This window comes from Tupaia chinensis, unplaced genomic scaffold (assembly GCF_000334495.1).
Source record: "Tupaia chinensis unplaced genomic scaffold, TupChi_1.0 Scaffold144426_1, whole genome shotgun sequence".
Lineage (NCBI taxonomy): Eukaryota > Metazoa > Chordata > Mammalia > Scandentia > Tupaiidae > Tupaia > Tupaia belangeri.
In genome coordinates, this window is record NW_006204286.1 from 1,595,265 (window position 1) to 1,607,878 (window position 12,614).

Consider the following 12,614-nt stretch of genomic DNA (forward strand, 5'->3'; position numbering starts at 1 on the left):
TTTTCTGTCTCTCTGCCTCTCTCTCGGTCAGGCGAGCTCAGGCGCCCTATATCGAAAACCTTTCCAAAAAAAAAAAGAAATATTACTGACTATGCATATTTATAAGAATAGAATCAGATTGAAAAGGAAAAGAGTAGAAAAAATATTGTGATTCAAAAATGTGACTAGAAGGTGAGAACTGACCGAACTAATTTTCCCTTTGTGTTTCAAGCTTTCAAACAAATTAAACATGATTAAAACATATATAATTATCTTTATACATGAATATAATAATTAACATGCAGATGATGAAGGGTCTTCACAAAGTTCACAGATATATGATTATAAAAATCTGTGCGTGAATTTCATGTCTTTTGGCATCAAAATGAACTCATTCTTTAATTTCATTTTCCATAAAATATTTGAAGGCCCTTCATATATTTATAGTTACAGCTAATAAAAAGGATTATAGTCTATAATGTCAGCTTATCTACAACCTCAACATAGACGTGATCTTAGGATAGTTCTAAATTTTATACGCAGTGAACTAAATTTTAGATTCTTCTTTCAAACTAAAGTTCTTTATGATAAAAAATTAAAGGAAAAAAGCTTCAGATACTAGGGTTACAAGCAATAGCGCAACATGTCTGCTGTGTCTTTGCTTCAACATCTGCCACTCCATATGGACCCATAAATATTTGTAACAAATAGTAGGTGAAGGAATTTCCACATTATTAAAGTAAGACTGGATTTTCCAGGAAAAAGTTTAATATATATTTTTCCTGTTTTCTTTGTAGAAAGCAAATATGTTAAACTTACAGGTCTCTATAGGAATAAAAATACAACATAATTTAAATTTAAGAGAAAATTGTGACTTAAAAAATGAAAGCATGAAGTCTTCCAACTACCTAGTAACTAACCTGAGAGGTTTTACTTACAACAATTGTAAGGTTAGTTTTTATGTGCTTATTAGGAAAACAAAATGCATTGCAATAAAATTGTAATTAATTGTGGCCACATTAACTCAATCTTTCACTCAATTTATCAGAAGAAATTAAAACAAAAATTTCATTAGAAAATCCTGGGATCAAAGCATATCCAATGCAATTCTTTTTCTTGAACATTCCATATCTAGAAGGCTGGAATAGCTTCAGATTCAGTTATTCTCTATTGAGGGCCTATTATATGCTAAATAGGTACCACACTAGGTGCTTCCACTTTGTCTTTTCGTTTAAACTTCTTACAAACACTTTGATATAGTTAGTTCTTCTTATTCTACACATAGGGACATTTAAGTTTAGAGATATAACATCCCAACACACAGAGATTCTATGCTATGACTATTGTGCCATAAGTATAATAACAGCATTTTAGGGAAAAAAATAATTAAAAACATATAATTAAAAACATAAGGGAGATACTTGATGATTAACCTTTCAATTTCAGCTGCATAATGTATTTGTGAAAGCTTTTAAATTGAGGTTTTTTTAAAATGGCCTCTTTGCTATATAGAAATATTGTATTTATCTACTATAGTTACTAGAAGAAATCGCTATTATACTCTTCAAATTATACATCTGTGAACACATTTTAATTTCTACCATACTACCATAAACAACTGGGTACTCAAAAAGTGTTCCTGATAAAGATCATTAAGTTAGATGAGGATTAGAAAAAAAAGTAAAATTGTATCAAGCTCTACAAACTAAGAATTAAGATTAAGAAAAGGCAGAATTGGGACCAGCAGTTAGCGTAATGGCTATGTCGCTGGACTCCTACGTAGTCCACCGCGGTTTGCGTCCCGGACCCGGCGGCTTAAACAGGCCGGGCGCATGTGCATGCGTGCCCAAGATCCTGAGAGGAGAATGGAGGAGAAGGGATTGCGACATGACCATCTCTCCTGGGGGGGTGATTTCTCGCTTTCTGTCTCTCTGTCTCTGTCTTTCTGGTGAGTGCACACGCCCTATAGCAAAAACCTCTTCAAAAAAAAAAAAAAGAAAGAAAAGGCAGAATTTAACAGTTAAACATTTTAGTGATGGCATTTATCCCTTCTTGCTCTTGTGACTATATTTTATGAATTAGCTTATAATAATAATTATTATTTTAGCCAATAAAAGACTTTTTAAATAGATGGAATAAGCTGTCATGGCAATATACAACTTCTAAAATATGACTGTGCTTTTTGTGAAGGTTGTTGATTTGAGCATTACTAATAGATATTTACTCCTTTGATAAAACTTCAGAGGGTTTCCAGAGAAACAGCAATAATAATTTTTAACATTTTAGCCTACACTACACAGGACAAGAAAAAGCATGAAAATGCCAATTCCCTGCCATAATAATTAAATATATGTGTATATTTAAATAGTTTTAGCTTTTTGCTATAAGGTATGTGTGCTTGCTGGAGAGAGAGAGAGAGAGAGAGAGAGAGAAATAATTCCCCAGGGGGGATAACCACAACATCATCTTCCCCATTCTCCTCATTCTCCTCTTGAGGTTTTAGGCATGCTAGCACATGCACCTGGCATGTTTTTCAAGCCACTGGGTCTAGAGCTCAAACTGCGAAGCCGGTCATGTGGGATCCAGCACCTTAACAGCCATGTCACATACTGGCTCTAAAACATATTTTAAAGAAAGTTCAGCTTTGTAAAATAAATGATTGGGGTCATTTAAAAATGACTATGTTTACAATAGAATTGCAATTATGATTTCAAGACTCATCTATTAGGCAAACCTGTAATTTTTTTTCTATCATCAAAGTATGGTGCTTCAGTGACAAAATTTTTTAACTAAGACTGAAAAGTCAGTATATATTCTCACTTATATATTCTCACTTACTGTGCGTGTGTATTTACATGTGTGTGAGAGAGAAGGAGAAAGAGAAGAAAGCAAGTAATAAAGATGGCTAACAAAAGTAGAATGCTCTCAATTTTATAACATTGGTACTGTGGTAACATCAAAATATGAATATGCACAGATTATGAGTAGGTATAGTTGTAAATTACTAGTGAGCATATTGACATAAATATCAAAGTTGTATAATTATCTACACATTCCTCATTAAAAAAATAATAGGAGGTGACAAATTGTAAATTATTTGATATACAGACTGTTCTTGCCAAGTTTTCTATGGCAGTGTCATTCTGATTTTAAATCATCTTTGACTTTTAATCTTAATCCTGCCAAAATACCCCCCTGTCTGTCACAGATACAAGTAAAATGTATCTAAGGATTAATCCATAGAGTTGCTATTTTCTTGATTAAACAATTACTTCTTTTAAATCCAATCTTGGAAAAATCTTTTGCCATTACCTGTATAAATTCACATTTAAAAAAGTATTTTGTTTCCTGGTTTGTGTTACAGATAGGTCCGTTATACATTTTTTTCTGTGATGTCAAATAATTTTCAGAATATCTAAATTTATAAAACAAGTTGGTTGATGTGTCTCTTTAATTTTATGCACTTTCTTGAGGCTTTGGTAATATACACTTAAAATTAGGTATCATTTTGAAATGATTTCATGAAATTTGAAAGACAACTAATTAAAACAGATAGCATAATATTAAACAGTATTAATCATCTTGTAAATACAGCGGGAATAGTCTTTTGTAGCGCCCAGTGGTTTGTCAAAGTGTGATTTCACACACCAATATCAGCAGTCAAGTGGACACTTATTAGAAATTCAAATTACCAGGCCAAACCTTAAACCTACTGAGTCAGAAATTCTGAGAGTGGGGAACTGTTTTTAAAAGACCTCTGGGGCATTCTTATGCATGATAAAGTTTGGGAACTACTGTTTTAGAATACTGGATTAATAACCTGCTCCCTTTTACCGTCCACTGACACTCTCTACTCAGATATGTTAAATAAGCAAAGAAGAAGAAGAAGAAAAAAAAAAAAAACAGTGGTTTTAAAGTTGGCAACTGAATTGTCAGATCAAAGCAGTAAATTTCTTTTTCTGATTTGTGCCAGATTAAGAAGAGAGAGTTCTTCCCCCCATTGATGGAAAGGACTGCACATCTCCTGGCAGGGAAGCAAAATGAGAAATCTATTTTACAGCCTCTGCAGTCAGCCAGATGACTGAACCCCCAGTAAGGTTAAAAGCAGGCTTATATTGGAATCTTGAGGCCATTTTAAAGATAAACTAGAGTGACAAAACATTACTGCCTGAAAGGGTCAGCTAATTAATGGAAATGTGTGCCCTGCCCCCCTCCCCATTTATCCTAAACATATTTCTAAAACATCATCTTCCCTCCCACCTTACCCCTACTCCCAATCCTGCCTCTTATTTGCTGATTTATGATGCGGACTGCTATTACTCCTACTTATGTAATGCTATCTTCTTTGCAGCTTTTTACACAAAAGGAACCAAGCTGATTTTCTGGGGAGGGGACTTGCTCTTGCCTCTGACAGTATTTGGTCATTTATATCAGAAATTATTGTCTTTCTTCCAGTTTTTAGGTTAAATTCTAGTCTCTTTATGAGACTTCTTTCTATCCTGGAACCTCAGCCTTTCTCTATTCCTAGGCTCCATACAATAAAGAATTACTTCCAAAAAATCAATCAGTTTTCCTTATCTCATAATAATAGGTCATTTCAGAGATGATAAGAAAGTATATGTGGTTCAAAAAGATTTACACTTTTTGGATTTTTTTTTTCTCAAAGGACTATGGCATGTAGAAAAGTTCAAGAAATATACACTAAGCATTCTGTGACAACCATGTGTGTTATTTTTCAAAGTCGTAAAATTTTAATTTGTCACATTATTCACAGATTATAGTAATCGTTGCTTTAATTGAAAAGGTGGAGAGTTGACCAGAAGCTCTTTGTTCCTTCCTCCCACCACATACTTATAAAAATCCTTTTAAAATTATATATTCATGTATAATCTTGTGTTTTTAAATAGAAAAATTAGTGAAATCAATATGAGTATTAGAAATCTCATATGACTTTTATTTTTATCTTTTATTTTTTGGAGAGGTAATTGCTATAAGGCGCGTGTGCTCGCCTGAAAGACAGAGAGAGACAGAAAGACAGAAAGCGAGAAATCACCCAATCACCCCCCGGGGGGGATGGTCACATCACAATCCCTTCTCCTCTATTCTCCTCTCGGAATCTTGGGCACTCACACACATGCGCCCGGCTTGAGTTTAAGCCACCGGATCTGGGACTCGAACCGCGGTTGACATGGGAGTTCAGCAACATAGCCATTACTCTAACTTCTGGTCCCAGAAATCTCGTATGACTTTTAAGATTACCAGTCTAAGGGTCAGCAGGTGGCATGGTGGTTAAGGCACTAGACTCCTCCCCCATGGCTGATCATGGTTTGAATCCCAGACCTTGTAGCTTGCTTTCTCATGTTCTCTCTCTTTGCCTTTCTCTAGTGAGCACATGTGCTCTATATCAAAACAAACTACTACTACTAATAATAAATAAAATTAAACAAATATTTAAAAAAAGGCTACCAGTGTACATATGCAAAGTCAAAGAATTATAGACATCAGATAATTACTATTCTAGAGAGCAAGGAGATAGCAGTGAGAATAAAGACCAGGCAAAGACTTCTCCTCACATTAGCATTCTATTGGAGTGGGATGAAATAGTTAATAAAAATTAATAAGTAAGGGAAGTGTAGTGTGTATTAAATGATGATAAATTTCATAGGAACAAAGAAAATATTTTAATGGGGTGGAAGCAGGGGTTCAGGGTGCAATGCTGCATATGAAGTTTGGTATAGGTTTCACTAAGAAGGTAACATTTGATCAAAGAGTGAGGGCAATGACTCCAAAATAACTAGATAAGAACTCTTAAATATACCTTGTAAAGCACTTTGTTGATTGTAAATCATTGATTTTGACTTTGTTTTCTTAAGCTTAATAAACTCTTTAATAGAAATTCAGTGTGAAAAGAAAGATCTAGTTAAATGTCCATTCGTTGAGATTTTCATATAAAACGCAGAACAGTGGTTCGACACCAGTATTGACATTTGGTCAGATAATTCTTTGTTGGTGATGTAGGTGGGAGTGAGGGGTGCCCTGTGCTTTATTGGACATTTTGTAACCTCCTTGGCTAAATGTTGGTAGTTCACTTTCCACATCCCTCAACCTCAGTCCACCACCACTGCCATCATTTTTGACAATCAAAAATGCCTTTGGCCATTGCCATTTAGGTAGCAAACTTGTCCCTATTTAATAATCATTGATCTATTTCTCCTCAGTCCTTTGATGGCTATCAAAGAAAACTGGCCTAATTGAGGGTAAAGCCAAACTCATCTAGTTATTACCTAGAAAAGGATTTTTCCAAATATGGTATTTCATGATATGTTATTAAATGTTTATTTACTAATTGTTAATTTACAAATACATTACTACATTCCTCTTTCTCATTTTTGGAAAAAATTTAATTAGCATTTAACTTATTTAGCAAACACATTACATTTACTTTGGGTCAGACATTATTATATTAACTTTACAAATAATAGCTCAATTATCTTTGTAACAACCCTAAGAGATAGATGTTCTGATAATAAGTTTATATATGAAGAAATTGAGCTGCCTATCTAAACATGTAACACATGTTAATATTTAACATTAGTATTTTAAAGGCCCCGAAATCTTTTTCTTTAAAAGGTTTAGCAAATTTTTTGAAAAATGAAAAGTTTTCATTGTGAAATTTTAATTTCAGACAAATGACAAAAACATTTTTTAGTAGAAGGATTCCCATGGGATATTTTGGACATGTATGTTAAAAAATAATTTTCTGTTTATCTGAAATTAAGATTCCACTGAGCATACTGTGATATATCTGGCAGCCCTAGCTTTAAGGGAAACTGTTTAACACTATTTAGCCCAGTTTTTTCAACACTTATTTTAGCCAGGAATCTTTTCTTGTTAGTACACACAATATCTGTGGAAGTTCCATGAGACATTATTCCAAGGACAGTGGAAACGCTTTTCAGCTAGACAATGAAGGGATTTAAATGCTCTCTCCAGACCACAGTGATCTTTCTTGTTTTGAACTCCTAGAGGCAGTTAACAGTCTATGCCATGTGATTCATGTTAAATTGTTCACTTCTGTAACTTGTTCACTTTTTTCTACAAAATAATGTATCAACTCCTTAATGACAAGGACTGAATTTCACACTTCTTCTAAGCCTTTCACTGAATATATTTATCATTGGCATCGGATTTAATCTGAACGATGACTGGACTATTATTCATAATTTACAAAGAGCTTATTATAACAAATTACTAATCTGAAGATCAAGAGTGAAACAGGGGCATAATTGGTTTTAGCAGTATTCTATCTCAACTTCTCTGGTGACTTTCTGTGTCCATTTATCTGAATTATTTTTATCTTATCTCCCTAAAGAAATGTAACAATTTGGGGATCAAGTTTTTCTTTTCCATACCTGATGATGGCAACACTTGAGGAGTCATTGTTCAGCTGAGACCATGAACACTTCCTTATATTCATGCAGGTCACATCATTACACAGCAGTTGGTCATTTTGTGGTTGCTATTGTTCCTCAGTTTGGAAGAGGGAAGCAGGTGTCTTGCTTGTGTTGAATGTAATACTAATGACATCGACAAAGGAGTGTCCCCTGGGCCAGCTGTATTTAGGGAAAAGCTCTCAAATCAAATAATGAAATATAATTTACTTGATTAAAAATGAAACTGATGGCGTGGTAAGCTTTTTTTTTTTTTTTTTTGCTGCTGAGTAAGTCAGCTGTGTTCAGTTTCTATTCCTGTATCACAATCCTCAAAGCCCAGAGGAAAAGGAAACATTTAACTCCATGAAAAAGTGGGAGAATAAGCATTAGAGTCATACAGAAAGTCACCAGCAGCCTTGAATTTAATTTTCATATGTTTACGCTTTTTTATACTAATAAAGTTCTTTTTAACTTTTGCATCAATTCATCTGGTCCCTAAGGAAGAAATTAAAATAAAGAGCTTGTTGTCTAAGTGGATTCCCAAGTGCTATTATAAGGTATGGCAGGCTTAACTGGCTCAGTAAAAAGTCTCCACTTAGCTTCAATAAATGAAGAGGTTGCTCATGTCCTTGACTAAATAGGAGGTGTGTTATCTTTACTTTTTAGTTTATACATTTGCATTATATGTGCCAATATAGGTTTTAATGCAGTATATGCATTTTGAACATCAGCCTTTTAAATCAAAATATTCAATCAAACCCTTTCTCCTGGGCTTACAAAGAGATGCTCTTATTTAACAGACAATCTATGTTTCTCATTATACCAATTTGTAATTTCATTGCAAATTAGGATTTCTCAAGCCTGCTAATAAATTTCTACATAACAGTGCATTTATTCAAACTCTGAGAAAACTGTAGATTTCATTTAGATGTGAAGACCTATTAAAAGATTGAAATCAAATTCTAATGTATTTATCATTTATTTTTGTGACCTGTAATTTAAATCAGAAAAAAAAAAAACCTGATGAATGGTTTGACAGTTTCCTCTCGTACACTCTAACACATAATACACTTTTACTAGTTTTTGGCTATTTCGGACCTTAACATGCAATGTGACCTTGGTCTGAAAAGCATGTTTGGTTAGCACAGAAACTTAATCATAAGAAGTCATAAGTAGAATCCTTCTTCTTTACTGCCCTTTTTCTAGGACTAGGAAATTTATTGCTTGTGGGACAGGTAGGATATGAACAATGGGCCAAATAGAGTCCGGGGTTATCTCATCTGTGTGAAAACTACTGCTGAAAATCGATGTGACCTCTGCTACACTGTCATCTCAGTTCCCACCCTCTGTGTCCTATTTGTCTTTTGGCAGAAGCTTAGATCTGTGTGCTGTCTCTATGTGTCTCTCTTGGGCCAGATTATCAAAATGAATCATTGCCTGCATACCTCTTATATTTCTATTTATTTTCCTGGTGTTGACTAGGTCTGATGAAATATGATTCTTTTTGCATTTGATCCTCACTGCAGCAAGCAACACCTAATTCAGCTGTGTCTATCTCTTTAAAGAAGAGTAATACTATTTTGAAACTTCAATCTACTGTACAGCAACATTACATACCATAGACCATGCAACCTGTCTTCATAGTCAATAGTAATTTTCCTTTCAACTAATTTAATGGTATTTTTTTCATCTTTAAATAGAAGACTTCTGGTGATTTTAATGTAGTTATAATTTTGCTTTATGTATACTGAACACATTGTTTTTCTTTTCAGATATCTTGTGTGTTCTGTCACCCTCATATTCACACCACAGAGATTATGTGTGTGTAGAATAACACATAAAAAAGGAATCTATTAATTTTAGGACTTCTAGCCCGGATACAAAATATTTATTCAGGGGAAATATTATACAGTATTGTCTCTGAATCAACAAAAAGTTAACGTTCTAACTTTGTAGCCATTTTTTTTTTGTAAAAAATAGATCTTCCAGGCTGTATAAATTCTTACTATAAGGTTAATAAACATCATTATAATGGTGTAGAATCTGTCGGTATTGATAGATCTACATGAGTGCACTCATGTAGATAAGGCAAAATATGACTTAAATAAAGACAATAAGCAATACAAATAAAGAATAATATTGCTTGTTTAGTTGGCAAAAAATGTACTTTAAAAACAGAGTAGCTGGCTAACACATGCTTTGGAATTTAGTTTTCTTATGAGATAATATTTCAAATTAAACCATTAGTTGAATGAGGTCACAGAATTTGTGATAATGTGTTGATTTTCTCCGGAATATGTCACCTCTTCCAAACCAAATAGTAACTTAAAAAAAAAAGAGAAATGTTTTATAAGAGGCTATGGTTAATTTTAAATTCTCAAATTAATATAGCTAATTATTATGAAAGTCAAACTGCAAGGGCATGATAGAAAATATATGCAACATTCCTGTAAGATCAAAATTACTGGTTTTTTTATGTTTTACTAAAAAGCAATTCCTGGGAAGATATTCATTATAACTTCATGTGCTAAAGAAATGTAATGTTGTATTGTATGCATTTTATTGAATTTTTAAGACTGATAAATTTTCTAAAGTATTTTACTTCAAACAATGTGAAACTTTCGATTCTCTAAAATAATCACTTAGCATTTTTTTTTACCCTATTGGTTTTGCAAAAACAGAAAATGTAAAGATGATCTATATAAGAGCATTTTATTCAGAGATAATGCTATCCCATTAAGTAATCTCACCGAAGATTCCCGCAATTGTATGCCATGACTTCCCACACAAGAACTCCCACAGCAAACCATGATGACTTTGAAATCAATGGGGTTCAAGACTCTGCACACTACATATGTATTCTGTTTGCAATTAAAAAACAATGTCTAACTGTTTAACAAATTTATTTTCATATCCCTACAGGAACTAGAATCAATAACTAGATTTTATTATGTTTTGTTTTCAAATGATGTGAAAATGGTTAGATCTGGATACAAATCTAGTCTTTTTTCTTGAATGAGTTTCATTAGAATGTATGAATTCAGGCTGGCTCCATGGCCTGGTGGTTAAAGCAGCTGGATCTAACATAACTTATAGCATGGCTCAAGTCTCGGATTCAGCATCTTGAGAAACATACTAAGCTTGTGTGTGTGTGTGTGTGTGTTTGTGTGTGCGCGTGCGCACATGTGTGCAAAATCACAAGGAAAGGGAGAGATAGTAGAGAAAGGGATTGTGACATGAACATTCCCAAAGAGGTTCTTTCTCTTTTCTCTCTCTCCCTGTCTCTTTCTTTGGTGAGCGCATATGTCTTCTAGCAAAAACAAAAACAGAAAAAGGAGTGTATGAAGTCACCAAAAATTTTTCTGACTAGAGTGATGTATGTTTTTCAAACTTTTCTGAGCCCTATTACTGAATTTAAGAGCCTGCAGTGAGTGGGGTAACTATATGAGATTCTATGGTTCATCCCATCAAATACTGCTGTTGAACCACAATTAAAAGTAAATAAATTTGTTTGGAAACATTCCAAGATTTTTTCTCTGCAGCAGTTGCTTTTTATTTATTTATTTTTTTGCATACATTAAAAAAAAATTCCTTCATTCCTAGTTAGCTGAGTAAACTTTGCTATCTAGTTCATACCTTTCACATTAAAAATGGTCAGCCAGAATTCAAGTTGAGTGACAAGTAGTTATATTTCTCAAGATTACTTTTGTAATTAGATGTATCTATCCCAAACAAATCTGAAATCTCTTAAGACTTTGTCTATCCTATTGGTGTTTCTTTTTTGAAATTGGAAGAAAATCCACTAAAGCAATGCAAATGTGAGAGAAGATAATAAAAAATTAAAGAAAGAATAGACAACTTGTTTTTTTAAGTCATAAATGATACTTTTCTCCTAAGGAATACACCTTAAAATAAAAAGTAGCTCTGAAAGCAACTCAAATGATAATCAACTAGATAGTGTTTAAATAGTGTATTCACACAATAGAATTTTATAAAAATAAAAAAGAAGAAACTACTGGTAAATGCCACAACATGGATAAACTACAAAAACATGCTAAGCAAAAGAAGCCAGACAGAAAAGCCACATATTACATAATTTTATTTAAATAAAATATCTAAAATAAAATACTTCTACATACAGGAAGTAGTTTAGTGGTTGCCAGGCTTGGGTTGGGAAAGGAGACTGCTTTTAAATAAGTAGGAAGAGTATTTTGGGGGTTCTTGAGAATATGTGGTGATGGCTAGATAACTGTAAATTGACTAAAAATTAAGATTTAAAATAGGCAAATTTTATTATACGGAAATTATATATCAATAAAACTTTTAAAAATAATGATGAAAGACAAAAGGATAGATTTGAAGAGAAATAAAAGGCAACTGATATTTTTCAGGAAGGGATCTGATTATTTAATTTATAGATATTTATAATAAGCATCTATGTTAATTATATATATCTTAAATTTGTTTCTTCATATTCTATGCTTCTTTAGCTGTAAATATTTCAGATTCATGGGTTCTTTACAAAGACATGTATTTTGAGAAATCAGAGGCAGGGGAATATGTATGATTTCTAATTAGGAGTGACCATCATTTAGCTTTAGAAACAAAATCTTAATAGTGTCCTTTAGAGGTTACTTACTAGTTTTTGAGCTGTTCACTTGTAAACCTTCTGACATTAATTTTGTTTTTGCAGAAGAGGTACCAGTTCAAATCCCAATGATGAAGTCACCTTTGGACAAGATCCAACTGACTCCTGGGCAGGCATTGCCCCCTGGATTCCCCGGACCATTCATTTTTGCTGATAGTTTGTCCTCCGTGGAGACTCTGTTGACCAACATTCAGGTCAACAATATTTCTATAAACAAAATAAATGTAATACAAGACATTAGCACCTACATAAATTATTTCATATTTGAGAAATTAAAACACATAAGATGAACTGCATGCCATTTATTGTACTTTGACAGGGTCTACTGAAAGTGGCTTTGGATAATGCTCGCATCCAGGAGAAACAGATTCAACAAGAAAAGAAGGAACTGCGAATGGAGCTTTATAGAGAGAGAGAAATTAGAGAAAACCTTGAAAGACAGCTTGCTGTTGAGCTACAAAGCAGAAGTAAGTTTAACAAGTTCAAGTACAGAGTGAATATAGAATAAGTTCAAGTACAGAGTGAATATAGAATATCTATCGTGCTGGAGGGAT

The 12,614-nt window shown here is 33.3% G+C and overlaps 1 protein-coding gene across 1 annotated transcript in view; it reads left to right on the plus strand.

Annotated features, from left to right (window-relative positions):
• The window catches only part of DACH2 (dachshund family transcription factor 2), a 193,017-nt gene that overhangs the window by 154,494 nt on the left and 25,909 nt on the right, over positions 1–12,614 (plus strand). Inside the window, exons 8-9 of the mRNA XM_027767685.1 lie at positions 12,106–12,284; positions 12,380–12,527. Of these exons, the coding sequence (XP_027623486.1) occupies positions 12,106–12,284; positions 12,380–12,527 (327 nt within the window). The remainder of the gene's footprint in view (positions 1–12,105; positions 12,285–12,379; positions 12,528–12,614) is intronic.